Here is a 25,961-nt window from a genome sequence, read left to right on the forward strand (position 1 = left end):
GAGTTTCAAATCAGCTTTATCTCCTGATAGTTAGTAGCATTGCCACTAGCGCCTTCCTTTAATCCCCCATGGACACAATTGCGCAATTCAAGCTTTCGAAACAAGGCGGGCTCACTCGTCGCCTGACATTCCCTACTCATCCTAGTTGGGCCCTTCTATCCTCAAAGATTAATGAAGCGTTTGGTATTGCGACCGATAATATTGGGGTATCCTACCTTGACCAAGATGGGGATGAAGTAACTCTCAGCTCTGAAGAGGAGTTGCAGGACTACTATGATACCCTCGGTGACGCTAAACACAGACTTATCAGACTTTCGGTACAGGACCTTAGCTCCCTTAGGTCTACTGATGTAGCACCCACCCGCCACCATACCGCACCCCCACAGCAATCTCACTTCCGGAACACATTCGGAGAACAGGATTCGCTGCCTTTCATTTGGGAGGTCGATGATGAATGGCAGCGTCTTCCTGGTAGCCTTGGCAGTCTTTTCTTGTCCAGTGACTCTCCGGAGAGCCCACACGCGTTCGTGGAGGTTTTAGAAAGTGACGTCAGTGTCTCCAAGAAGTCTGACAAAACAGACGAGGAATCTGCCATAGGAGACGTTACTCGCTCAGACAGGACGTTTACTATGCCTACTTCCCGCACAGACAAGGGCAAGTCGCGCGTCGCGATGCAGCCTACGGTTGAAGACGATGCTTCATCCACCGATTCAGTATGCGGCGACGATGCGCCACTGCAGCCACAGGCCCATGTTCGTGACTCTGATAAAGCTTCCACATTTGGTGGCAATATCAAGTCTCGTGTCTCGGTCGATGGGACGGTGACTCCCGCTCAGGCTCAGAGCACCCCCGTCATTTCTGGGCAGGTTCTTCCTGAGGCTGTGCTGAAATCTACCGAAGATCCCAATGCAGCCATTACTGACGACCCTGCCCTCCCCACTTTGGGCAGCACAGGGGCATCATCCCTCACTCATGACGTAGCTGCCTTCTTGAAGACAGCTTCCGGTATCATTTCCGCTCACCCAGAATTATCAGAGGGTCTTCGTAGCATCGTTTCTAATGCCACAAATGGAACATACTGGACTGCCCATCGTGACGCACTCTCTCGCGCTGCCGAGCGCATTCAACAAGAAAGTGGTAGGACCGTGGAAGAGATTCAGAACGCGGAAGAGGAGGCTAGCGCCAGGGTTGCAGAAGCCCTTGGTGGAATTTTCCGTGTCATCGGCGAAGCCATCCAAACTGCTAGGACAACGACGGAGCCGCTCAGGTCACCTGCCGGTCAAGATGTACCTACAGCTCCAGAATCTGCCCCTGAGCCCCCCTTCCATCCTCGCGAATTTGTCCCATATCCGGGACTTCCTCCTCCAGGTCATTTCCCGCCTCATCCTCGTCACCACTGGGTCCCTCCCCCTCCGCCGCCTGGTCACCGTCATGGGTGGCCCCGTCCGCCTCCACCCTTTTGGGGTCTTCCAGGCGGGCGCCAGGAGGAGGGTGGTTCGCATGGTCTACGTGCGGATCATCACAATGCAATCCGTGCAAGGATGAGTGACATCCGCACCACGTTGGCTGAGGCACGCAACCGGCGTTTGGGAAATGCAGGGCCAGCCACACCGGCCAACCCACCTCCCATTCCTAATGCACCTCCTGCGCCACCTGCATCCGTTGTACCACCCCCTCCTGTACTGCAGGATGACTCCAGCATATTCAAAAGCACTTCACTTACTCAAGAGGAGCTCAGGGCTGATGTTGAACGCGCCAAGGCCGACTATAAGATGCGCAAGGAGAGGTATCGTCAGGCTAGGGCCAGCAGGAAAACGGCAGAGCAACGCGAAAGGGGACAGGAACCTAGTGGAAGGTATTTCGCTTCCCTTCGTAGTGACCAGGAGGATATTAACTTGTATCTAAAGCAATGATGTTTCCGGGCTTACTGCCGTTTACGATGTGACAGAGCCCAACGTCAGTGGTGCAGATACATCTGTGTCTCAAGGACCTCCCGCGGCATCCCCAGTCCATGAGCACGAGCAAGTGACTGTACCTCCATCCACAGCTGCGCCCGCGCCATCTCATCCTGGTGCACCTCAGGTTCATATCGTAAGCAATGCTAGGGGCATGTACCCCCAGCTCGAGATGTTCAGCGTCCCTAGGCGCAGCCACACCATCGGACACACTGCACGCCGTGGCCTCGAGGACCGTTCCAGGCAGCGCATTATGAAGAAATTGTCTGAAGTACGCTCCTTATCATCTTTTGTCTCTTGAATATCTCACGAAGGGTTTTTGTAGATGGGTTTTACTGAGGGCACGTATCCGAAACTGAACGCCAGGGTGTCAGAGCAGATGGCCGCCCATCCTCCCACTACTCAGGACATCGAAGATGATATTGTGACCAACTTGATTGAGGAGCTTATTCCTTCCACTTTTACACCTCGGGCTGGCGGCTCCAGGGAGCCCATCCCTGGCGCTTGGGCCTAGAAGTGTTGTTGTAGGATGTATGATGCCAATTCTTGACTGTGTCCTGGGCTTTGCTTTGATTTTCTGACTGTTGTATTATAATTCTTGTATTCTGATTAGTTATGCGAAACTTATGTCGTCGATACAGTACTGTAAAATGAATGCGTTTGTGCAACTTTTGTGACTCTATTGTCTCTTGATGTCCTCGGAGGCCATGATTATCGGATCTTAAAGACACATCACAGTCCGAGGAAATCGATGATGATAAGCAAATCACAAGACCATTATCCTCATTTGCCGTATGCTCATGCGAGTGCCCGGTGAATCTACGACGCTGTAGACGGGAAATAGCGGGTCGCTGGGTGTTCGTGGACAATACATTGGAGTGTCTGTAAACGGAGGAACCACTAGGCCGCACCTCGTGCACCATGTTGGAAGACAGCGATCATCGAGACCAAACAAACCATTGGGCTTGCGAATAATCATGGATGCTATATTTTGCGAAAGTAGCTACACAAAATTCAATCGTGCGCCATGTCGAGCTCGAGACATAGACCCGGTATTTTCAGAGAAATCTTGTGTAGATATTGCGACCGTTTTTTTTTGTTTTCTGGAAAGCGAGCACAAAGCAAGGCTGTCAGCAAGTCATTGGCAATTTATCTCCCGCCACGGCAAAAATTGCTTCCGAAAAACAACTTTGATCTGCAATATCAGGTAACTTGCGCTTCATTTCAAAGGGGCGAGGGATACATGCACTCACGTTGCTTTGTGCTGACCAACTTGTCCGTCTCTGAAGGAAGTGTTTTGTTTTCGGAATGCGCCATGGTGGAACGTTCCGTGATGAGCACGCATCCTTTCCCCTTTCGTGATCACGGGCACCTTTGGAAGAGCTTTGCCCACAACATTGTGTCAACTTGCTATGTTATGGAGGTGTCCAGTGGAAACTTGCGAACGTACGAATCATCCCTTTATTATCGTGGTACTTTCAACGAATAGGTCGCGTCTTCCTGGCATCCAACACGCATTACGTTCTTTGAAACGCACCGCATGACCGTCTTTGCCAGGCAAGTGCAGTCCCTTTTCTTGGTAGTGGTTTTGTAGACTGAAAGGCATGATCCGCTGCTTTCCCAGAAACAAATAAAGTGAATTTCGGGCGCCCACAAGGACAAACAACACGCTTTGCCTGTGAAACAGGCCACCAACCAGGCCACATACCGATTGCCAATGATACCAGAAAATCGACGTGCCACTGTGGACCGTATAAAGCCACACCATCTGTGTCTTCTCGTTCTTCAACCGCTACGTTATCAGAAATTTAAAGCGTTACTCGGCTTGTTTTCTCTCGATTCTTCATCCTATCTTAAATAATCTGCACTTCATCATGTCATCTTACCCCAAAGCAACCGAAAAGACATCTGACGCCGTAATGTCAGACCTCAACCCCGCCCGACCGGCTCCATTGGTGCGTAACTTCATCGTCCTTCTAGTGTGAAATGCTTACGAGGTGTGCAAACAGCATCCTGTGCTTGATGCCGTTGAAATGCATATGACAGTGCCTCTGAACCGATGGCCCAAGTATGCGATCATGGGCACACCAGATTACAAGAGACGACAGGAATTTCTCATGTCGGACCATTTGAAGAAGTTTCCTCCGCCTGGAACAGTAGACACGTCTTCCAAGGATATGCTGCTGTCCACAACGTTCATGCGCAAGATGACGCTAATACAGCGCATCATGCAACGCCAGGGCTCAGCCGCGAATGACGATCCCCGTTACATTTATCTTTATGACGACATGCGCTTCAAACGTAACATTTTTTACTGGCGCAATTTTCGTATGAATGACTTGCCACCCGAAATCATTACGCATATCTTCCGTATCGCCGCTTGGTCAACCACTACTCCTGCTGAAGGCACGCACATTCGCCTATTACTCACTTCGGTGTGTACCAAATGGCGCCGGTTGATGATCGAAGACTGTACCCTTTGGAGTGCTATTTGGTTCCGCGATCCTCCTCCTTATGAACGGTCGATGGAGTGGTTTAAGAGGGCAGGTGGTGCACCGTTGGACATTCGCATCAACGAGCATGATGCCGACTGGAAGTCCAAAGATGATGATTTCAGGTACAAAGAGGACGACCATCGGTTCACTCCCAAACAGATGGAAGAGCTCATGGACAAAATCTTTGTCAAAGTCTCTCAGATTCGCATGCTTGTGCTTGTTGTTGATAACTGGCCCCCCGCGCTCGTAGTTTTGGACAAGTTGCAGAAAGCAGCTTATGCTGGAAATGTCATCAACATGGAACGTATAGAAATTCATAGGATGGGACGACCTTTGATATGGCCTGAGCCAGGACATACGCCTTCTGTGCTTTTCGGTGGCCAGACTCGGGCCTTAAAATATCTCTGCCTCCGCGGCGTTCACATTGACTGGAACGCGACTCCACTTAGCAATCTATCAACCATCGACCTGAGGAAAATCGCGATGAATGTTGCGCCAACGTTGAATCGCTTTCGCGAGGTTCTCCTCGCTTGCCCTCGCTTGCAGAAGTTGTCTTTGGATGGCGCAGGCCCGCAACCCAGCGCTAGAATGCCTGATCACATTCCAATTAACCTTCCTCACCTGAAGGTTCTTATTATAGGCGATTTCAGCCTGGTGTACTCGTGCTACATTTTATCTCAATTCAAGGCACCCAACGTTCGCGACTTAACGTTAATGAACCTGTCAGGTGATGATTATACGACAATGATCACTGCCATAACTGGTCGGTACAAGGAGCTGCGACTCCTGACGCTCTATACGGTCAACATCAGTCCCACAGAGAAGGGGACGAAAGCGATGGTGAGGTTCCTATATGCGATACCTTGCCTGAGCTATCTACGGATCGCCTCCATGAACTGGCATGTCATAGAGGCATTTAACGAAGACCCTCGAGAATATGGACTGGGGAAAGATATAGACACTCGGTCATTCCCGCAGAACCGTCCAGTTCTGTGTCCGAAACTTCAGACGCTAGAATTCCAGCAATTGTCTGGAACGAAGGTAGCGGAGTGGGCCACTAGGAGGAAGGTGCTAGGTGCCCCGCTGAGGAGGGTCTATGTGAATTCCCCGTACATCAGCAACGTAACTGCGGAGGAAGCGGACATGATCCATCAGGCTGTGGGTGGTCTGTTCATCGCGCCTCTAGGGTCCACTACCCCCGAGGAGAGGGCGTTGGCGACTTGCGACCGTTATGGAGAGACGATCTAGAGGGGCAGTACTTATTAGAATGATATATTCCGTGACCATATGCATAGGAAACATCTGTATACCATAATTTACATACTTGGCATATTGCAATCTAGCATCTTATTCGTGTACTTGTAGTTTGTAGTCAAAGTCACACGTGACTTGAGTTCTTAGGTCATGTGGTTACTTACGTGCCTTATTTGAACCGTGTCGCGTAACGCGTGTTGAACAGGCTAAACCTTATGACCTACTTCACACTGTCACCACCACCAGCACACAGCAAACGTATGTGCTAAGTACATAGTCACACATCGTACATTTCCATTCTTTGTATCACCATGCCCCCACTCCAGCGCTCTGCCTCCATCTCAACGATCTCGACTGTAACTCATCCAAACACGTCTATTGCTGATACGTCGTCTTCAAAAGCAAACCCCCCTGTTAGTACACATGTACCCTATATCAGACGACGCAACACCCCTCAGCAACTCAAGGCTCTTCATCAACTGCTCGAACTGACTCCCCATCCAACTCGGGAGCAGCGTCTCGCTTTGGCTACGGAGTTCGGCATGTAAGTTCATATGATGCGAGTAGTAATAGACCCTGAACTGATCTGTACTCAGGGAGCTCAAGTCTGTGACCAACTGGTTCCAAAATAAACGCCAGACAGAGAAGCGAAAATCCCTTGTCTGGAATGAGAATAATCCTCCAAAAATTCACGCACCTCAGTCGCGTCATCTGAAACAGCGCCATTCTAATAGATCAATATCTTCATTCTCTGTTTCCCTTGATAAAATTGCTCGGTTATCTGAGAGACCCTCATCACCGTCATTACTCCTATCTGCCGATCGAGCACCTCCCACTCCTCTCACTCCACGGACTACTAACGTTCGTGCTCAATCGTCTCCAAGTCCTTCGGAGCTATGGAAACATATCCCATCATCCCCCGCTATTCCACAGTCTTCACCAAGTGCTGAAGAAGCTAGACTGGCTGGCCTTCCCTCACGATCAAAGACCTGGCGTTCGTTAGAATGGGCCTGTCTCAAAGCAAGGCGAGAGAGGCGGGTTGACGATGGAGGAGAGGATGGCGACCTCCCTTGTCTCCCTTCTTTGAGTCACGGTGATGGTTCAGATGATGGGTCGTATGAAGCCCTTACCCCTGATTCTAGCGTTCGATGCATCAACCTCTCTCCCCAGAGCAACTCTCCCTCGCGCTTCGGTGGAGAGGACAACAAGGGCTTACTTTCTGACCCGGAAAAACCTCGCCAATCAGAGGATGTCGAAGCTGCCTTGACCCTCCTTGGTTTTATGGCGCGTCGTTAATATTTCACTATCAATAATTTTATACCTTTCTCTTCGTGTGCAATACCTACTAAGGAACCTGTTGTATTCCAGTCATTATTCGGTTTTCATTTGATACCTACAGGATGTTTGCTTTACTATATCATATTTAGATGTTCATGGCATGTATAGAATTATCCTCATTTATGGCACCCATTTTTTTCCAGAGCTGCACAGTGCATAGGATCTAGGCCGTCTAGTGACTAGTGTGCAAAAATTGGTTGATTGATTTTGTCCACGTGACTGCGACGCGTTGCACTTGTTAGCCGCCGGGTCCGGTATCGCTGTGACACACTGCTTCTTTGGACCCTCGAACCTCCTTCACAGCCTATCTTACTTCTAACACCACATTTCTATGACATCTACTACACGTGCCACTCGTTCAATGCGGCGATCCAAGGCCTCAACTCCTAATCAACTGTATCAACACCAAGAGAACATAATACCTACTCTGCAGCCCGATGTCAGTCAGCCATTGCCAGAAGTACAGATCGATTCTTTGAGGAAAAGACATCGCATGTCACCCACACAGCTGATGCATCTGGAATCGCTCTATCAAAAAGACACGCATCCGTCAAGGCACAGGAAGAACCAACTTGCAGAGGAGCTTGGCGTGTAGGAGGCTGTCAGCAAACTGTCTTGCTACACAATTTACTTACCTGGGTAAACAGAGATTTAAAAACCGTCACGATCTGGTTTCAAAACAAGCGCCAATTCGCAAAACGTAGCCAACCGAGCGCGCCTGGTTGCTCACCGCTTCAGATACGGAATGCCGTTTCTCAAACCCAGGATCACCAGGTTCCTGTGCAATCTCCCTCAGTGCTCTGGCGTGTCTCATCGTCCATCGGTAAACGATACTCTACAGCCTGTGATTCTGCCATCTGTTTGTTCTGAGAAATCACGCACAACACCATTCCCGCAAGAACAAGAGAGCGACGTTAATGGTCTACCGAAGATATTACCGCAGGTCAAACCTCTCTTAAACTCCTTGGGTTCATTCAGTGTCTTCAAAATCACACAAGGCTTTGCACGAGAAAGACCAAGCACGACCAACAGTGGCAAGTAAAACCAGCACCCAGGAACTGTGGCAACACCTCCCTTCATCACCAACAGCTCCAAGTTTGGATCCCGACAGAGGAAGTGAAGTTCTTAGCGCTACCCGCGATGAACAGGATGCACGACATAGCAAGAGAGGCCTGACACTCGAGTGGGCTTGCGATAGACAGATGAAACGCAGACGGGCCGGAAGGGATAACGGTCACGCCGCCGATGGCTCGAGCAGGCTCTGGGCGCCGTTTGGGTCATCAAAACTACGCAGCAGTTCAGCGCTTTCGTTACTCTCATTGGCCACGGGAAAGGTCAGCACGTCTTTGTCCACCAGTTCCGCCCCTTCGCAGGACGTGATTCACGGAGCTTCGCTCCTGTTGAGCTTCAAGCATTCTTTAAGAGGACGCAACACTGGGAAGAAATAGGTGTAGTACTGGCTTTGGAGAAGGCAACGGCTTCTCTTTACGACACGAGCATGAAATGAAACAACATAACCCTTAGTATATCAACAATAGTATGAAAAATTGCTACATCGGCAACATGCGAAGTGAGGGTACTAGAGATGCGAAAAAGCGTTAAAATGCAACAACGGCTTAAAAATAAAATGCGATGTGCTGAAACAACAATCTCAATGAGATCCACGCGGTTGGGTGAATTACACCTTGTACCCAATAATAGATATTTTATATTCAAGCTAGAGAATGTCTACTTCTTTTTTTTCCAGTCTTGGCTGGCACAGAGGGCGTGGAAGCTTGCTTTTTGGAGGATACATTAGGGTTCAGCTTTTGGGAAGTGACTGTTCGGGGTGCAGGTTTCGCATGGTTGGAAGATGGAGTACTTGGGAGTGTCACTGCGACCGGACGGGTGTCAGAATGGAACGGATAATCAGGTAGACCTTTGAATAGATTCGTTGAGTAACCCTTCACAAGTGACGACTGAGTGAGAACCAGTTACCTGCAATGTCCTTAAAGAATGGTATAAATGTGTCAAGGATGTCATTATTTGATACTTTGCCCATCTCTATAAAAGCGGGCTCTTCGATGTCCATGGGTTCAGTGGTTATTTCATCAGGAACACCTTGGATGCCACTCTGATGCTCTTCGTCCACGTTTTCCTTCAGCCGCAGCTTGAGGAAGCCGTTGATCAACGGCTCAAACAGATTTTCCATCGGCGGCATGAGATAAGCAGGGGCATCAAAGACACTTCCCGTTTCACTGCTTTTCCAGGGAAGGGAGGTATCGATTGTCGACGAGACAGCATTGTGAGACATGTCGGTAAGAGCCGGTACACCAAACATCTCCTCGAAGAGGGACCGCTTGGGTACAGCCAGCCCTTTCTGGAGAGCTTTCGTCGACAAACTTGCCTCATTGGCTATGCTGATGTCGTGCCCTAGAAGCACGACACCAAAAGCATGTGTAATTCCCACAAGGGAAAACGTCCGGCTGCGAGCGACGTGATTTGGAGCGGGGTACCAAACTAAATTCCGGATCCCGAACGGTAACCTTTGTGAGAGCAGGGGAGTCGACGACGAGAGGGAGTAGACCATGAGTTCATTAATCGTGTCTGATGGTGAACGATGTATCGTTGCAAAGGTATCTTGGTAAGGGTGAGGTACAAGAGTGACATAAGCGTGCTTGTGCCGACGATGCCAACGTACTGTAGTATGTTCAATTCGATGCAGATCGACAATCAAGTGGAGAGACGCACCAGAGCGATTAATAATATCACAGATAACAAGATTGGGGCCGCCAAGAACCGCGATATACTGGCCATGATGCCCAATGAAATGTATGGACGATATTTTTGGGCATTCTGAACACACGATGGTGAAGTGAAGTGCATTCGATATTGAATCATACAACGCTACAGAGCCATCGAGTGCAACAGCCAGAAGAGAGCCATCTGGAGACCAAGCCGAGTCTCTGGGCATTTCAAGACGGAAACCAAAAGACGATCTTGAGGTCCAGGAAACTAAAAGGCGGTCACAAACTGCAGGTTCGCATCAACATCTACACATACCTTCTACATTGCCCTTCTTATCCTTCGTACTCCGTATTCTCCAAGTTTTGACATTTTTATCCTCACCAGTGGTCACCAGCCAGTTTTCATCGGACGGACTAAAAGACATAGAGGTGACCTTGTTCAAGCTATGTGGCCGGTCTACCCTGGTATTCAATATCCAAAAAGCGGACTTCTTGTCCCACCACCATATCTTGAGGTATATCTCGCCACGGAATGATTCATCTCCTTCCCGCCGGTCGATAGTTGCCATCCACTCTCCTGACGGTGAGATTACCACGCGTTCTACTCGTGAGGGCTCTAACATTTTTTCTTCTTGTCTTGACACTCGATTCGAAGGCGACACCTCCAACTCTGCAACGAGCATGGATGACGAAGGGGAATAGGTTTGTAGTGAAGAAGGATGGGAAGAGGGAAGAACAAGTGTCGATGACAACGAGTGAACTGCAAGTGGTGTGGCAGATGATGAGGACGCCCTGGCACTTGACGTGACGGAGTCTGAGTTCACGATGTAATTAAGCAGGTTCATATGACATGTAAAAAGGACGGACCTAGTTTTATACGAGAAAAAACTCGCGATAGCTTGAGCGTGGCAGAACTAATGAATGCAAAACTTGCATCTGCCAGTCCCATAAGGTACTCTTCTTCAGCAGCAGAACTGCGCGAGACCACAACACTTTTGATGGGGGAGCCAACTCGGGGCACGAACTCTTTCTTTCCAGAGTGCAGCTGCCATATGACAAGAACAGCTTCTTCACCACCAGATAGTAAATATGCCCCATTCGTCGTGAATGCAACAGATGAAACCGCATGGGCATGCCAGTGAAGCTCAGACGTTTGCGATCGCTTTTCTACGTTAGCAACTGCTGGCCTGCCCTGGTTCAAGCAGTACCATAATCGTACGACACCCTTTGCGTCGCCCGTTGCAAAATAGTCCTCTAATGGATGGACAGCCAAACATGTCAATGCCTCGGGTGAAACGTATTTTGTAAATCCAGACTTCAGTGCAGACATTTGTGCAACATAGGCCTTATGACCAGCGACCGCAATTAACCATTCACCGCTTGCAGATACAGCAAGCCCAGCCGTATACCTGGTCTTGCCAACTGGCGTGATCTGAGATGACTTGTGCCACTTCGCGCCTGAAGCAGGATTTTGTGGCTTGAGCGACACACGCAAGATGATGCAGCTCTCCTCAGTAGAAGTCTTTGCAGACCGGTTTGGTTTTTGCTGCTCTACACCGCAAATAAAAAACTAGTCGTAGGTTACGAACCATAGCACTCACCATCACCATCACTAATTCCCTTCTTCTTCGCTTTCGCAGTAGCGACAAAAACGTAATCTTTTATCTTTTCATGCCCGCACACGTGATGGATAGGCTGTTCGAGATTGATCGTATGCAACAATATGCCTTCGAGGAAATCCCACACTTTGATAGTACCATCCAGAGATACGGTGATAAGCTGGAATGCGTTGTTTGCACTGAGTATTGCAGATGTGATGACATCTTGGTGACCCTCATCCTGTGGTCCCGGTAGTGTAGAAATGACCTTGCCAGATAATGTAGAATGTATCTTGATTCTTTCCCTGACGATAGAAAAGAAGTGGCTGATCAAAATAAGGAGACTGATTAGATCGCAAATGTTATAGGTCGGTGAAATCCACGCACCTCCCGTCTTTCGTGAATATTGGTGGATGTGAGTTAGAGTTCGAATCAGTCAGGGATGCCCATGCCAGAGGTTTCAATGGCTCTGGTTGTGGCATCTCGTTTTCGCGTTGTGCGTTCGCGTTCCCCTTCTCCTGTTCTCCCTGTCTCTTTATCCCCTGTACGCCCTCCTTAACTTTCTCCTTCTCCTTCTCTTTCGTTTTGCTCTTTCTGGTTTTCTTCTTCACCGGGGGAGGTGGACTTGTTGATTCTGCAGGACTTGGTGGGAGTGGGACATCCTTTGGTAGACGGGGAACGAAAGGAGTGTGTTTTATGACCTTGACCGCGGCCATGAGCGTTCTGAGATTTCGAGCGATCGCGAAGCATTCACAGGACTTTGCAAAAAATGTCACCGCCACTTCGGCGGCATTTGCCGGTGTATGTCCCAGAAAGGAAATCGATCGCAACTTGTAATCAATGATCTTAAATCACTGTCATTATAGCAGAACACGGCGCCGCTACAAGCCTCGTATACGTATTGCTACAAGGTCAACCTTTTTTAATATGCGCATATGATCACCCTTGAAAGAAAGTGTTCGACGCTACAAGAGGAACAAACATAAACACCAAAGCAATTAACAAGAATAAGAATGGAAACAGTCCAGCAGGAAGCAGTGAAATCACTGTATATCCTTGTAACCCACGAATATCCGCACAGACCTGCAGGGTGTGTACAGGTCCTCCTCAGACGCAAACCGTCGCGCTTCAAGCATAGCCTGATAGAGTCTCTCCTCCTCCACAAGCTCTGCCTTCGACATTGCCTCCCGCGGAGGAACGGACCACCCCAGCTCAGCAAGTGAGCACCACAAAGATATTCGCGCTTGCATATCGCTAAACAATTGGTTCAGAAATTATGAGCATGCAGCAGAGAAAGGGTACTCACCGCTTATAGCGGTTTACCAGTATCTCGAACTTCGTTCGACTCTCAAGTTCAGACAGCTCCAGATCGCTGTCCCACCCACACTCTGTCAATTGCCCTGTCCGATTCCTCGTGCGATCCAAGAGCTCTTCGTACATAGCCTCTTGGCAGGCCAGTACACTTTGATACGACCAGTATAATTGCATAGCGAGTGAACGTTCGCTAAGCTTATCGATCTCGTCAAGAGGAATCAGAGACTGTGAAGCTGCCACGCCCATAGATGTACTTTCAGCCGCTGAACTATCAACAATATAAAGTGGCTTTTTTATGACATGAGCTCTTTCTGTTTCAAAGCTCAAGGTGTTGGTCGTATCGCATGAGAGTGCTGGTGAATGCGGCGAGCAATCCGCAGGACTCGTTGTTGGGCATGAGAGCGTAGAACCTTCTACATTGCTGAATAACGACGATTCCCCTGATGAAGCTGATTTACTCGTAGCAGAGGAGTGAGTAGATGAGAATGAGACAGCGAAGGGACGAGGCGTGACAGGCGTTAGAGGTGCATGAGGTTGTGAGGTGGTTTCAGATTTGTCCGAAGATAACGAAGCTTCCATGAGAAGCGCATTTGGTGGTAATGGTTGAGGTAATGCTTGTAAAGGGGGTAATGCAGGCATGCGGAAATGAACAATAGGCGCAGATATTACTCGACGGAAATTCGATGTGAAATATATTGGGAGAATAGCTGATAGCACGTCAGATGCAATTGAGAACATACACATACAGTGCAACCCACCAGTTGGTCGTAAGTTGATAAATCGGTTTTCAAATACAGCGTAATACAAGCTTTCGAGTAGTGCATGGTCATGAGGTAGGGGTGGGATGTCTGGTTGTGAGGAGGGTAATTTGTCGATGTGGTGATGCGAGCCGTTGGGATAGTGGACAGAATCTGAACGCTTATTGCGTGTTCGCAAAGGTGCCGTGAACCAGGTAGGCAGTGTAGGGAATAGAATATCTGGGACTAGTCAGTAGGGAGAATTTGAAGGCAACATAATGATGTACCATGTTCGAGGACTTCGACAACCCCACCTGGTCGTAGGACACGGTTCACTTCCTTGGAAGACAATCAAGATATAGTTGCAAAAGAGGGAATGATCTCACCTCAAATAGAACACCCCACTGAAGCCAAGATATTCAGGATGCGTTCATTAATATAATATGAATAGATGTTAACATACCTTGTTCTCAGGGATACCCCGGCCCAGGCCGCGCATGTGAACATGGTCGAATTCGTCATCGTCGAACGGGAGTTTTGTGGTCAGACTCGTGAAGAGATTCCTTAGGACCATTCGCACGTTGGTTGAAACGTATTACTCACAAGTTGCCATGGACCCACGAGATGCGACTCGCAATATCTGGCTCAAGTAATGATGTCGGGACCTGTACATCCACGAGGTCAAACCCGACCTTTGTGGCGCTCTGTAAACTCCATTCAGGTATTAAGAATGGAGATACTTACGAATTCACAGTCTGGCCACTCCTTCGCAGCATCAAGTATCCACGTTCCCCCCTATGAAACACACAAGGAATGTCACGTAACTGAAAGAAGGCGTGATGTAAGATCTTACTCACCCCGCAACCAAGATCAAGAGAGCGTTTTGGAGAATTGTGAAATGGAAACTGGACGACCGAAACTGATTTCTTGACGTGCATGACGAAGCTGTGGTCCATGTTCTCCCTATAACGGGCTTAGCCGCCAGTCAGGCACACAGCAGGGGACAAACTCACAGTTCTAGGACCTGTCTATCATAACTTAGAGGATATGGAGCTTTGTCTGGGTCATAGGAATGATGACGGCGACCATATTTCTTGATAAAATCCCTGTTTCGAGGGACACGCCTGCCACTGGTAGAATCAAGTGCCATTGTTGTGGCTGTGCTTGGTCGTGGTGGGGGCATGATGAAAGGAGGAGAGATGTACTCGTATTCCTGAAGTCCAGGCGCGAATCGTGTAATGGAAAACTGAACGTGTGTTTTTGAGACAGGCTATAGTATTATTGCGAGGGACTCGGCGTGGGACAGCCTATCATTAAATCTAACGTTAGTAGGCAGGGAACAACGTCAACACACTAGTCCTCTTTATGGTCGTCAAAGCTGCTTTCAAGCAGTGTTCGAGCTGGCAAATCATCTGATACACGCTCGTCACAAAAAATGCCTGGACAACTTGATCGGCTATCGAGCCCTTCGATGCCGAACTACATCCGCAGAACCCTCACGCACCTAGTACAGCCAACAGACCGTTTTGATATCAAAGGTTGATGACAGACAGTCCATCGTCACGGGCGCAACCCTGCATTTTTTCACAGCTGGCCTGAACTAGATAGAATGCAATTATAGAAACATAACCGAGGTATGATACGCCAGTAAAACTAGGTAAAAGGTATGCAACTACCGAGGTCCAACAAATACTTTCTAACACAATCAATAGCCGAGGTCCTTCCTGAAGTGTGGAACCATGAAATGTCTTGACTTGACCAGCCAAGCAAACCAATCGCCCAAGGTAAACCCTCCAAGAAATCCGAAGTAGCCCATGCCGCCTTTCTATAACAACCATGTCAGGGTCAAGCCACAATAACTCCCCTGGCTTCTCACTCACCCTTCCATTTGTGATCACAATCATCTCAGGAGCACCCGCATACTTCTTTGTTGGGGTGACTCCGTTCAAGAAGCTCACTACGTTCGCCAAGATAACGGGAGCGTGCCACTTGAGTTTGGCTATCTGCTTCTGCTCGGCCCAGTCGATGATATCCCCAACAGCGAAGATGGAGGGGTGATTAAGCAGTTGCATGGTTGGCTTAATCTTAACAAAGCCATGTCCGTTCAGAGCGTCTTCACCAAGGGAAGCAACGTAATCAGTATTGGGGCGGCCGCCACGAGCAGATACCTACATATGCTGGTGAGCTGGGTTAATGTGCGCATACAACAGTGCACGTACCACTAGATCGGCATCCGGAATGTGCTTTCCACTGCGAGTAGTGACACCGACAACACCCGGTTCTGGAATGTCATCGATGTACTCATTGAATATAAACTCAACGCCACGAGCACGAAGACGTTTCTCCAATCCCTTTCGGAGCGAGCTGCCGTAGGTGGCGTTGATAAGCTCATTACCACCATGGACAATAGTAACTTTTTTTGTCTGTGTTGCGTAATTCGTCAGAACTGTGGTGGCCTGATAATTGAAAAAATAAATTCACCGGGTATAGATCCTTCACTTCACCAGCCAACTCTGAGAAGAATTGCATTATTATTATCAAGGACACGATGATACCTTACGGATACTCACCGATACCAACGGCACCCCCGCCAACGATCACAACGTGTTTTGCCTTAGCGAACTTTTGGCGCCATGCGTCAACAAATGGCAAGACATCATCCTCGTTTTCGGGAATGCCAGAGGGACCACTCCATTTTGAGCCAGTAGCCAAAATAAGCACTGCATATGAAATGCGCTCGCCGTTGGCAAGGACAACAGCACCCCCAGGGACGCCCGGCTGTGCCTCAATGCTGGTCACAATACCGACTTTTGTCTGGCCATTGCCATTCGCATAAATCCTGTCAAGCTTGACGAAAGAAGTTTCTTCCAACCTGGATTCTGCGTCGACGACCAGACGGACTGTTGCGGGAAGAGAAACAGCGTAAGAGCGGGAGTTGATAAGAATGAGGTTGTATCTTTTGGGGTCCAATTTTTTGCTGAGTTGTTTAGCAATTTGGGGCCCAGCGAATCCACCGCCAACGATGACAACGTTTTGTTCTGCCTTCCCTGCCATTTTGTGAGGATGGGTAGTGGTGGAAAGAAGGACTTCCAAGGGATTGTAAAATGAATGTGGGCTGCCGGCATGATTGAACGCGTTCTTTTATACACCGCTTCGGTGATGTTGTTCGAGATTCAGATATGCCCGAGCCGACCGCGACCTGCTGAATAAGCCAGTGATTAGGCGAAATGCTGTCTTACTCAGGCTTATCCATGTCAAATGCATTCTCCAGAAATTCGGTGATTGTACGAGTCCGCAGTACCTGCGCTGCAGTGGTACAAGTGCCTTGAAAATTAGATTTAGGTACCTACCGTGAGACTCCGAATTCGAAGTTAATCGATTAAGTCTTGGAGGCTCTCGGCTTTCTCCACTACTCCCAATGCGCAGGTCAGGGAAGCAACGCAAGGCTGAGCTGCAGCTTAAGCGCGCAGTCAAACGCGGTGACGTAGCCCCACCTGAGGCACAACCGCGCAGGAAGCATTTCAGGAGACCTCCGAAACTCGGCCATTCACTTGACGCAAGGATCTTGGCAGATGACGCATCTAGGGCCGCAAGGAAGCTTCAATCACAATTCGTGAAGCTTGATCCTGTATTCCTGGAGACCACGAAGCATCTGGCTGCTACTTTGCCCTTGACAAGGCCTATACCTGCGGATGTATCCCTCCTCGGTGTTAATCATGCACAAGGCGGCCATATCGTAGACGATCAGCTTTCTGTCCCGAGGAGACCGAAGCGGAAGTACACCATGTCAAAAGATGACGTAGATGCCAATGAGCAAGGCTATTTTCGCAGATGGATGACTCAGACAGACGCTATCGTGGAACGTTGGCACAATCAAAATAATCAGCCAGTTACCTCGAGCACTGATCTAGGGTCGGCTGGCTCAAGTGTTCCTGATACCGCTGTCCAAGAAAAAATGCCATGTCCTCCGACCCACTTCGAGCGTAATCTCGAGGTTTGGAGACAACTGTAAATACTACATCTCTATGCACCTGCTTATGGGGCTCACAAGTTAGTGTGCAGCTGGCGAGTAACAGAAATATCTCAAATCCTTCTTTGTCTTTTGGACTCCAGATGTCCATCACTCCACTTCCCGCCTTCACTCGAGTCCTACTTAACATCTCGAAAAGCGAAAGTCATTCTCGTTCTCACAAAAGTCGATATTGCAGGTCCAGCAAGAGCTGAGGCATGGACTGCTTATCTTCAGACCCGGCACCCAGGGATACCCATCGTACAAGTCGAGGCATATCAGCAAAAATTGGGCGAGCAAGGACGTCCAGTCTATGAATCGCATCTCCCTCTTCCCTTCAGAGAACGTTTGGTTAACGCCATGCGACAAGTGCACGAAGAGATGTTAATCCCCCCTGAGCGAGTGCTCTCGGATGAGGCCAAGCTGAAGCGCTGGAATCCTCCAGTCAAGCGCGAGATTGATTGGAATGGCTTACTGCATGCTCACGGCAAGAAAGTAGGGAGTGTCGTCGGAGGTGCAGCTATGCCAAAGGGAAAGGGCAAAGAGGATATCCCAGATGATACTCAAGAGCTCGAACAGGAAGGTAGTGACAACGACGGACAATTTGAATGGCAGGAGCCAGAATTTCTGACTGTCGGTTTGATCGGTACATAGTCCTTATGCTTTCACGTATTTGAAAATTGACAGCTCATCCTAGGTCAACCGAACGTTGGCAAGTCATCCCTTCTCAATGCGCTGTTCGGAATACATAAAGTTCGAGCATCACGGACCCCCGGAAAGGTAAACAAACAGTCCTAATCTGCAAGATACTGGGCACCGTCTTACATACTTGTCCAGACAAAGCATTTTCAAACTCTTTTTTGGACCCCTGATGTCCGTCTTGTCGATTGTCCAGGACTCGTGATGCCCGCCCTCACACCGATGGACACTCAGGTTCTCTGCGGAATATTACCCATATCCCGTGTCTCCGCCATTCCATTTTGCATTCACCAAATTGGGCAACTTCTCCCGCTTGAGACTATCCTCGATCTCACACACCCTTCAGCGAACAGTGCACCTGTTGAGGATAAGCGCACCTGGCGCAATGGTAAGCAGCCTACATTGAAGGACAACAAGAGACTTTGGACAGCGACGGAGATAATGACCGCATATGCAAACAAGAAAGGTTGGGTTACCGCAAAAGCAGGCCGGCCAGATATCCATCGTGCAGGCAACGCCAGTGAGTATCTTTAATTTGTTTCGCATTTTTAATAACAATCATTGATAGTACTGAGACTCGTCGCGGAGGGCAGGATAGCATGGGCTTTCTGGCCTCCGGGAACCGACTTGACGACTGTTGGATCCAGTGGGGGCAACGGAATCTGGCTCATACGTGATACAGATCAGCACACCCAAGAGCTGGATGAAGACGATGGAGGATCGGGCTATGAAACTGACGAGGTCGAAAGTCCTGATGAAGGCAGTGATGAAGTTAGTGATGAAGATGGCGATGCGACAAGCGAAGAAGAACACCAGGATGCGAACTTCAAGTCGGCTACTGTTGGTCGCTTCGGTGTACTGGCGATAGATGATTGATTGAAGGGTATGATATCAGACTGCGATCAGTCCTGCCAGCGCTGCAACAACGTTGTAGTTGATGATCAATGGTGGCACCAGGTTACTATCATCCTGATTCAAACTACTGAGGTATTGTAGCTCACTCTAAATGACCAGAATCCGATGGATTGTTCGATGCCATCACGGCGACCGCATGCCAGTGTGAGTTCTCGTATCATACAATATTAGATACCACCGCATTGCAGGCTATGTCAAGCTTCTATCTCGAACAAAGTTCAAACAGCCTCTCACTTCAACTTGAAAGTCCGTAACTTCTAAGAGCTATGCTCAGATCAGATGATCACGCCACTAGTACCGTGACTGGTTCTCGGTATTCGAATACGGTAGTGGCAGTGTTGCGCATGCTTGTGCACTAACAGCGTATTTTTGTCAAACATACTACTTGGCGTCAGTGGCCAAGAGCATGCTCTCCTCATGGCTGAGCAAAAAGTCCAACAACACGCAGGCTATCAGCCAACCAGATCGGATATCGAAAGCTTCCCAATCGACAGTGGAACTAACTGGACATTCATCACAATCTGCAATCCCCATCACAGATGACGATCACAACGACGTCCACGAACACATCTGGGATCCCAGCACGTACTCCACCCGAACTGAACAGGACGCTCTCAAACCAAATACATCAGCCACTACTAGTAGCAGTAGCCGTACATCAAGCCACGTGAAATTGTCGCGACAGTCAACTGAGCCAGCAAAGTTTCTGACGCCGCATGATGACATTCTCGCCGAACTCCATGGATACTTGCCCTCAAGTGGTCCTCAGACTTCAGAGCGGCAATCTCTACGACCAGATGCTCCCCGAGGATCTTCCCTCAATCTCGGTTCAAGCGCTGCTGAGAACTCATTGTCCAACTCCGAATCTTTGCCCAATCATGAACCAGCCAGGGAGACTATGTATGAACCGTACACCGGTCAGAAATTATCTGATTATGTATCGGTGCCGGCGCGGTCGGGCACCGACGATGAACTATGGTCCCATCTATCGCATATTCTGGAGCTTCAGAGCGAAATTTCAAAGATGCATGTCGAGATGGAAAATGCCGGATTGCGGACTGCACGAGGTCATAGAGAACCTGAGCGTGGTGGGAAGGCAGGCAGGAGGGAGACGAAGAAGAATAGGAGAGGTGATACACTCGTAGAAGAGGAAGATGATGATGAGAGCTCTGAAGCGACCGAGGGAGAGGATTCGGATCAAAACGATGAGGTGTTTGGGAAGAAGAAACGAGATGAAGAATTCACCAGACTGGCGGAGCGGTTTGAGGAGAGAAAAGTTTCCATCGACACTGTCATGACCAAGGTAAATATGTACTTCTTGCAGTTCACTGTCCATGTTTGATCTTACTACTTCTAGTTGGACAACCTTTCGAGCGCACTCAAGGCCTTTCATGCTCTTCCCATTCCAGCACTCGATGTTGCATCCTCTCGTAACAACACCGTGTCTTCCTATGCTTCACTCACCACCGATCGCGCTGCTGGTGCGGCCTCTGCGGTTACCTCGACCACATCAGCTCCCCCGCGTATATCAGTACAACCTTTAGTAACGACGATCATAGATGACTCGCAACGCGTGGATAGCCCGGTGGACATGCATCTCGCACAATTCATCCCCGATCGCAATGTTGGGAAGAAGTAGCTTTCATACCTTTCTGAATGCATTACATCGTTTGGGAACAGGATTTACGATACAAATAGCGTTGAGATAGTTGACACATTGGCTATAGCTAGCATATTACATTAAATCGCAAATATATGAAGAAAAACATGAACCTTCCAGGCGTTCCTCGGGAAAGAGACCAGCTCCCACACTGGATAGCATGACCAATCGACACCAATGCTCTCACCATCAGTTCAACCTCCAAGAAGAGCCAGCGCAGCCCTAAGTTCCTTTTTCGCTTGCTCAGCATCCTCGTAATCAAGCGAGGAAATAGCAAAGCGACAGTGCTTCTGTGCTTTAGCAATGATGGTAGGCGTAAGTTGAAAATCATTCGGTGGTAAAGGGGCAGGCAGGGGCGCCACGCGAGGAGGTGAAGAAGGTAAAAATATTGTGGGCATCGGTGGAGGAGGAATCATGGGTGGGGGTACTGGACTTGAGGGTACAAATCCAAGCGGAAGCTCTTGAGACGATACTGAAGGTTTGCGAGTACGCTTTTGCCGTGGCGAGCCTCTTGGTGGGGAGATTGAGGGAAGGATGGTAGGATGCGGAGGAGTGGGGGGCACATGCTCTCTGGTCGTCGGTGCATATATAACAGGCCACTCTTTGGGTGGAGATGAGGACTCGAATACGGCCGGCTGAGACTCGCTAGCAAATGGCAAGAACGGAACCTGACTAGGCAATGATCCGTTAAGTAACGGATCTTGGACTAGCTCTTCATCGCTAGTCACACCCTCCACGTCGGTGCTAACCCAGGCCTTACGTAAGTTGGCTCCCTCTGCCTATTGAGAGGGGTTTCATGCCAGTTGTTTGCCTGGTCCAAACTGACACTGCTGCTATCCTGAGTAAGTTCCAATCCCGGAGTTGCCGTCGTACTCCAACACCCAGGACTTCAGCGACTCGTCATCATGGAGAGGAGGATGCAAGGTATTTGCACGAGTGATATCATCTGGACTCATCTTCGGAGATGGTGTCCGTCGATGATGCGACATTTGAGGCGACGTGCGGGATTGGCTCGTCGCTGGAGGGGAGTTCTGAGGACTTTCAACTCTCGGAGGCAGCTCTGAAGCACTAGAAGTAGCAGGGAGAGGTTCTAGGTCGAACTGAGATCCAGCAGGACCCGGTGTGGGTTTCCTGCCCTCCCGATATGCCTTTGCAATATCAGCTGCCTTCCATTTAGCATATTTGATCTTGCCATCTATCTGTGAATGTATATTAGACGATTGTTGTCCGACTGCATGACACTACGACAGCTTACTGTATCGGAGATATCTGTTGTTGGAAATACTTTCAAGACCTCGAAGAAATTTGCTGCGGCGAGAAACTTCTTCGCAGTTGATCTAATTAGATGTCAGTTAATCTACCGGAAATTAAGACAATGATAATCGGGTACCTTGTTGCATGACCTTCGCGGTCTTCATCGTCGGCGATGCGGAAGATCTTTAGGGCAAAGTTCTCAACGAACGCTGCGCTCGCAGGCTCGCTATCTATAGTGTCATTGGGGCCAATCTCAACTTTCAAGCGCTCAAGTGCGTTTAGAAGATTTATAAGTAGTGTGCGTGATGCGGCATCCTTTGCTTTCAAATTGATACCAAGCTGGGCTGCATAGTACGCGCCTACACACGTCCGTGAGCTATGTGATGTGCTAGGACATAAAGATTACCCGTACACCAGTATGCCACGACTGGTTGTTGATCGACAAGTTCCTCAGCGCGTTGGAGGTACGGCGCTATAGACTTGAGACCCGTCGATACTGGCGGTAGTCCAAGAGACATGATGGCTACTAATCAAGGGGAAGTTTTGTGAGTACTGCGGTGGATGGATGTATTTGGAGTCACGAGTGAGTGGTACCGAAGTCCGGATGATTCAAATTTTAAACAATAAGCCCAAGGGTTTTTATACCGATAAAAGATGGCCGACAAAGCTGTTTATGAGAGGCCTCGCGCCTGCAATGAGGACAGTACGCAAAGCTGAAGCTGTATACAACAAAATTGACTTGTAAGTTCAAAGTTCAAAGTTCAATCACTGGGCTATGTCAGCCGGGGGCTGTCGGGACTCGGAAAACACAGCTTGACGTCAATTCGTGTCCTTGTTTGGAAGTTTGAGCGTCTCCGTCTAGTTCCGTCTACAGCAAAACATGGGGCTCCCTGGCAGCCAACACGTTGCAATCAAACAACAGCGCCGGTTCAACTTTTAATAGTGTCACGGAAACACGGCATCATTTCATCCACAGTTTGGCAGAACATGGACTCGGAGCAACAGCTGCATCCCAATGATAAGCCACGAGGCAAACTGAAGGTGATGATATTATTTCTGCAAGGGGTTAGGTGCTGAATTTGCGGTGGTGCGAACCTAACCTTTTTGTCAAGAATCCCGTTGACAGCAGAACACCGTAACTTTGAAGTCTCAGTGGAGTGCTGGTCTTCCTCTCCGCAGATAAGAGAAGATGTTTATTATAGATCAGTCACCGTGATTTTAGACCTAGGTGGCAACTGCGCACTTCGGCGGATTTATCATTGCTACCTTACCCGAAGTACCTTCTCATAGCAGGATACTAACCCTCCATCTATGGTGTCTGTTTATTATAATCCAGGTGTTAATGAAGGAGCTGCGCTTGACATCAATTTCAAATCAGACTGGCAGTCAGAACTGAAGTGGTTCCAATGCTGAGGTGTTAGCATCGTGGTTCGTGTGGATTTGTGACTTTGTGTCTGCAAGGAACAATCATTCACTCATGCTGATGTCAAACAAGCACGAGCCTCAAGGCGTTGATATCGGTTTGGGGTCACGGACTTCGTCCCTCAAGCTTAAGGCATCCACCAGTTACTCGACTTTGAAGCAGAAACGCGTGCCGCCCTCCAGCGCTAATGCGGATAGCCATATGGCTGTTCCAGCCTTGCGCTCCATGAGTGCTATGAGAGGTCTCCTCCTGGCAGAAGTCGGGGACTCGATGGTAGAGTTCGACGTGTACGGCAGGCCTGGGGAATCCGGATATCGCGTTGGCCAGCGCATAGCAACGGAGTCTCTCATGCCTCCGGGAAGCTCGAAATTTTCCTCACCACCCCGAAAGGTCCTTTCTGCCCCAGGTCCCATAGTCGGAAGCATGGCCAGCCTAACCACCAGCGCGACTCTTTTTGATGTCACCCAAAGCGGCCCAGAAACCAAGGTCGTCCTTGGAAACTCGAATTCCGGACTGGAACCCGGTGCAATTGTCTACCCTCACCCGGCATCACGCAACGCAGATAGTAGCGGAGATATCGGCACCGATTTCAAGCCCGTCATGCTAGCAAAGGCAAGGTGGAAGTCGCGTGTAGAAGTGGACATCATACTCCAGAACCACACCTGCGTGCAAGGTAGCTACCTCAAAGGGACAGTCAAAATTCACATCAAAAAAGGCTCCAAGAAAGATGCACCATTGTTGTTTTCTCAGGGGAAAGTTAGGGTTGTTGGATTTGAGTGCATACCGCAGAAGGATAACAAATGCACGTTTTACAAATACTCGGCGCTTCTATCAGAAATTGCTCCATCGTGGAAAGGTCTCTTCAAATCATTACCCGATGATGATGGCTGGGCTGAAGCTCAGGAGGGCGTCCACGTCTTTCCGTTCGCGATGCTCCTCCCTTTAGATAGCGGCTGCGGCATGCCGAAAGGGGCGTTCAACATAGACTCCGGAGTGGCGATCAAATACATTGCTATGGCGTAAGTGCTGGAGCTTCTATGTTCAATCACCCGCATCTGCTGATAGTTGGTCAGCGAGATCAAAGTCAAGGACTCAGTAACATCCAAAGAATCCATTGCTCACTTCTACCGCGACTGTGAGATATGGCCACGTCTAGATGTCATCTCCACGCTCGCTACAAACTCCCGCCCACTAGTCGCAGAGGTTGCCGCTAGAGTGTTCATGGGTGGCCCAGGAAAAATCAGGTTGTCGGCTCGTATCCACCGATTTCATTGGGTCGCTGGCCAAAGTTGCACCGTTCATTTTCAAGTGGTCAATGACTGCAAGAAATTGGTAAAAAGCGCCACCATTGCGCTGATACGTACATTAACCGTGTTCGAGCCAAAACCGCACTTGGATGCAGGGGATGCTGATCCAGATGCTTGTCAAACCTCAACGAAGGTAAAGTGGGTGACGGAAAGCGTCCTTGAGTTGGGACAGCGTTTCTCCAAGGGACATGCGAGCGCAAAAGGGTGGTGGACAGGTGTCGCTCCCGGTCAGACGAGCGAGTTCAACCACTCTTTGATATTACCAGTAAGCCACGATCTCTTTCTGGCTACATTGTGGTAATTGAATCGTGATTGTCCTTGTAGCCCGACGTTCACTCTATTGCCCGAACGCGACTGCTGGAGGTTGAGTACGCACTTCGCATAAGTGTAGGAATTGGAAGATGTTTCTCGGACGTACATGTCATCCTGCCAATTCGAATCGTCAACTTTCTTTCGCTTGACCCTCCACCTACGGCGCCACTCCACGCTCAAAGCAAGCAACGCCCCCTAAAAGACTTTACGACGCGCGAACCGTGGTACCGAAAGTCGCGTGCTACAAGCAGAGATCTTGTAGAGACCGATGAAACGGTCCCTGGTATGAAGTATGCCAGGGACATAACAATTGCGACAGAGCCAGAGAATGTGTATGAGGTGCCCGTCCCGAGTGAGGAACAGCATGAAGGCCCGGACACAAGTGCAGATTCGGCGTCTATTTACCCACCTTCTCAGTCTGCGGATACCATCGAACACCGTGAACACCTTCTCCACCCCGTATCGGAGGAAGAGATCGATCAAGAGCCGAAGACACCCAATGGCATTACGAACTTCGGCAGACATATAACAGCTTCAAGCAGTGCAATAGAACCTCGTATCCTTGCGCGTCCACGAGGGCCCCGTTCAACGCCGATTCAGTTCCAACCTCAGGCCGAAGGCACACCCAATATGACGTTCCTTTCTCGTCGCATTGAGGAGCGAATGCAGAGTCCAGGCGCAAGCTGGGTAATCGTCAAGCCATTTACCGATCGTCGAGCAGATGCGATCAAGACGCAGAAGTCACGTATCCCGGACTTCGGGAGCTCATCGATGATCCTTCCCAGACCACCTGCGATATTAGATGAGCTTGCGATACGTCCAACGGCATCAACGTTGCTCCCAGGCAACCGATATGTGTGATAGAAGGCGCTATGTAACGATCCGCGGGTAGTTCTGGGGTTTCGTAGAGGGGACATAGTGTAGCAGAGCTCAAACTTGACTCGTTAGGCAATGATGTGAACCTC

General features: G+C 49.3%; 11 protein-coding genes across 11 annotated transcripts; 7 read left to right on the forward strand and 4 right to left on the reverse strand.

Annotated features, from left to right (window-relative positions):
• Positions 1-68: 68 nt before the first annotated feature.
• Positions 69-2,636, forward strand: EDB93DRAFT_1326340 (uncharacterized protein; the record flags this gene model as incomplete). Its single annotated transcript, XM_041455059.1, has 3 exons — positions 69-1,855; positions 1,908-2,226; positions 2,281-2,636. 3 exons carry the CDS (start codon positions 69-71, stop codon positions 2,467-2,469), a joined length of 2,295 nt encoding a protein of 764 aa, XP_041310963.1. The 3' UTR covers positions 2,470-2,636.
• Positions 2,637-3,670: 1,034 nt separating this feature from the next.
• Positions 3,671-5,857, forward strand: EDB93DRAFT_923591 (uncharacterized protein). Its single transcript, XM_041457962.1, has 2 exons — positions 3,671-3,910; positions 3,965-5,857. The coding sequence occupies exons 1-2, from the start codon at positions 3,830-3,832 to the stop codon at positions 5,696-5,698; spliced, it is 1,815 nt and encodes a 604-aa protein (XP_041310964.1). The 5' UTR covers positions 3,671-3,829; the 3' UTR covers positions 5,699-5,857.
• A 32-nt stretch (positions 5,858-5,889) lies between these two features.
• EDB93DRAFT_1201266 (uncharacterized protein) lies at positions 5,890-7,255 on the forward strand. Its single transcript, XM_041450945.1, has 2 exons — positions 5,890-6,248; positions 6,301-7,255. The coding sequence occupies exons 1-2, from the start codon at positions 6,016-6,018 to the stop codon at positions 6,998-7,000; spliced, it is 933 nt and encodes a 310-aa protein (XP_041310965.1). The 5' UTR covers positions 5,890-6,015; the 3' UTR covers positions 7,001-7,255.
• A 118-nt stretch (positions 7,256-7,373) lies between these two features.
• On the forward strand, positions 7,374-8,628 carry EDB93DRAFT_1310751 (uncharacterized protein; the record flags this gene model as incomplete). Its single annotated transcript, XM_041454819.1, has 4 exons — positions 7,374-7,633; positions 7,690-7,816; positions 7,884-7,985; positions 8,041-8,628. The coding sequence occupies 4 exons, from the start codon at positions 7,374-7,376 to the stop codon at positions 8,488-8,490; spliced, it is 939 nt and encodes a 312-aa protein (XP_041310966.1). The 3' UTR covers positions 8,491-8,628.
• On the reverse strand, positions 8,623-12,119 carry EDB93DRAFT_923615 (quinon protein alcohol dehydrogenase-like superfamily). The gene is made up of 7 exons (XM_041457963.1): positions 11,754-12,119; positions 11,370-11,692; positions 10,636-11,319; positions 10,085-10,582; positions 9,773-10,036; positions 9,020-9,721; positions 8,623-8,960 (listed from the first exon to the last, which is right to left on the reverse strand). The coding sequence occupies exons 1-7, from the start codon at positions 12,080-12,082 to the stop codon at positions 8,755-8,757; spliced, it is 3,006 nt and encodes a 1,001-aa protein (XP_041310967.1). The 5' UTR covers positions 12,083-12,119; the 3' UTR covers positions 8,623-8,754.
• Positions 12,120-12,409: 290 nt separating this feature from the next.
• EDB93DRAFT_1310767 (uncharacterized protein) lies at positions 12,410-14,901 on the reverse strand (the record flags this gene model as incomplete). Its single annotated transcript, XM_041454820.1, has 10 exons — positions 14,431-14,901; positions 14,275-14,380; positions 14,162-14,212; positions 14,021-14,109; positions 13,881-13,965; positions 13,804-13,821; positions 13,705-13,756; positions 13,439-13,657; positions 12,673-13,387; positions 12,410-12,620 (listed from the first exon to the last, which is right to left on the reverse strand). Exons 1-10 carry the CDS (start codon positions 14,598-14,600, stop codon positions 12,410-12,412), a joined length of 1,716 nt encoding a protein of 571 aa, XP_041310968.1. The 5' UTR covers positions 14,601-14,901.
• Positions 14,902-15,122: 221 nt separating this feature from the next.
• EDB93DRAFT_1101496 (uncharacterized protein) lies at positions 15,123-16,471 on the reverse strand (the record flags this gene model as incomplete). The annotated part of the gene is made up of 5 exons (XM_041447103.1): positions 15,123-15,242; positions 15,298-15,585; positions 15,637-15,873; positions 15,899-15,930; positions 15,988-16,471. The coding sequence occupies 5 exons, from the start codon at positions 16,469-16,471 to the stop codon at positions 15,123-15,125; spliced, it is 1,161 nt and encodes a 386-aa protein (XP_041310969.1).
• Positions 16,472-16,764: 293 nt separating this feature from the next.
• Positions 16,765-19,282, forward strand: EDB93DRAFT_924159 (P-loop containing nucleoside triphosphate hydrolase protein). Its single transcript, XM_041457967.1, has 5 exons — positions 16,765-17,425; positions 17,480-18,072; positions 18,124-18,206; positions 18,264-18,645; positions 18,694-19,282. Exons 1-5 carry the CDS (start codon positions 16,836-16,838, stop codon positions 18,999-19,001), a joined length of 1,956 nt encoding a protein of 651 aa, XP_041310970.1. The 5' UTR covers positions 16,765-16,835; the 3' UTR covers positions 19,002-19,282.
• EDB93DRAFT_923974 (uncharacterized protein) lies at positions 19,179-20,723 on the forward strand. The gene is made up of 2 exons (XM_041457965.1): positions 19,179-20,343; positions 20,398-20,723. Exons 1-2 carry the CDS (start codon positions 19,447-19,449, stop codon positions 20,677-20,679), a joined length of 1,179 nt encoding a protein of 392 aa, XP_041310971.1. The 5' UTR covers positions 19,179-19,446; the 3' UTR covers positions 20,680-20,723.
• On the reverse strand, positions 20,575-22,472 carry EDB93DRAFT_1310775 (Vta1 like-domain-containing protein; the record flags this gene model as incomplete). Its single annotated transcript, XM_041454821.1, has 5 exons — positions 20,575-21,479; positions 21,582-21,899; positions 21,956-22,037; positions 22,091-22,313; positions 22,367-22,472. 5 exons carry the CDS (start codon positions 22,470-22,472, stop codon positions 20,895-20,897), a joined length of 1,314 nt encoding a protein of 437 aa, XP_041310972.1. The 3' UTR covers positions 20,575-20,894.
• Positions 22,473-23,431: 959 nt separating this feature from the next.
• On the forward strand, positions 23,432-25,857 carry EDB93DRAFT_1326348 (uncharacterized protein; the record flags this gene model as incomplete). Its single annotated transcript, XM_041455060.1, has 3 exons — positions 23,432-24,396; positions 24,451-24,949; positions 25,009-25,857. The coding sequence occupies 3 exons, from the start codon at positions 23,432-23,434 to the stop codon at positions 25,855-25,857; spliced, it is 2,313 nt and encodes a 770-aa protein (XP_041310973.1).
• Between the last annotated feature and the right edge of the window lie 104 nt (positions 25,858-25,961).

Source organism: Suillus bovinus, assembly GCF_016758785.1.
Source record: "Suillus bovinus strain UH-Sbo-P2 chromosome Unknown EDB93scaffold_9, whole genome shotgun sequence".
Classification (NCBI taxonomy): domain Eukaryota; kingdom Fungi; phylum Basidiomycota; class Agaricomycetes; order Boletales; family Suillaceae; genus Suillus; species Suillus bovinus.

Excerpts from the sequence above, each read along its gene's own strand:
- EDB93DRAFT_923974 (XM_041457965.1), top strand. The coding sequence starts at position 19,447 with ATGCTCTCCTCATGGCTGAGCAAAAAGTCCAACAACACGCAGGCTATC. Across the intron at positions 20,344-20,397 it reads TCGACACTGTCATGACCAAG|TTGGACAACCTTTCGAGCGC; the intron begins GTAAATATGTAC and ends TACTACTTCTAG.
- EDB93DRAFT_923615 (XM_041457963.1), bottom strand. The coding sequence starts at position 12,082 with ATGGCCGCGGTCAAGGTCATAAAACACACTCCTTTCGTTCCCCGTCTA. Across the intron at positions 9,722-9,772 it reads TGATATTATTAATCGCTCTG|TACGTTGGCATCGTCGGCAC; the intron begins GTGCGTCTCTCC and ends AACATACTACAG. Across the intron at positions 8,961-9,019 it reads ATTCTTTAAGGACATTGCAG|GTCTACCTGATTATCCGTTC; the intron begins GTAACTGGTTCT and ends ATCTATTCAAAG.
- EDB93DRAFT_923591 (XM_041457962.1), top strand. The coding sequence starts at position 3,830 with ATGTCATCTTACCCCAAAGCAACCGAAAAGACATCTGACGCCGTAATG. Across the intron at positions 3,911-3,964 it reads CCGCCCGACCGGCTCCATTG|CATCCTGTGCTTGATGCCGT; the intron begins GTGCGTAACTTC and ends GTGTGCAAACAG.
- EDB93DRAFT_924159 (XM_041457967.1), top strand. The coding sequence starts at position 16,836 with ATGCGCAGGTCAGGGAAGCAACGCAAGGCTGAGCTGCAGCTTAAGCGC. Across the intron at positions 17,426-17,479 it reads CTCGAGGTTTGGAGACAACT|CTGGCGAGTAACAGAAATAT; the intron begins GTAAATACTACA and ends GTTAGTGTGCAG. Across the intron at positions 18,073-18,123 it reads TCTGACTGTCGGTTTGATCG|GTCAACCGAACGTTGGCAAG; the intron begins GTACATAGTCCT and ends AGCTCATCCTAG.
- EDB93DRAFT_1201266 (XM_041450945.1), top strand. The coding sequence starts at position 6,016 with ATGCCCCCACTCCAGCGCTCTGCCTCCATCTCAACGATCTCGACTGTA. Across the intron at positions 6,249-6,300 it reads TTGGCTACGGAGTTCGGCAT|GGAGCTCAAGTCTGTGACCA; the intron begins GTAAGTTCATAT and ends ATCTGTACTCAG.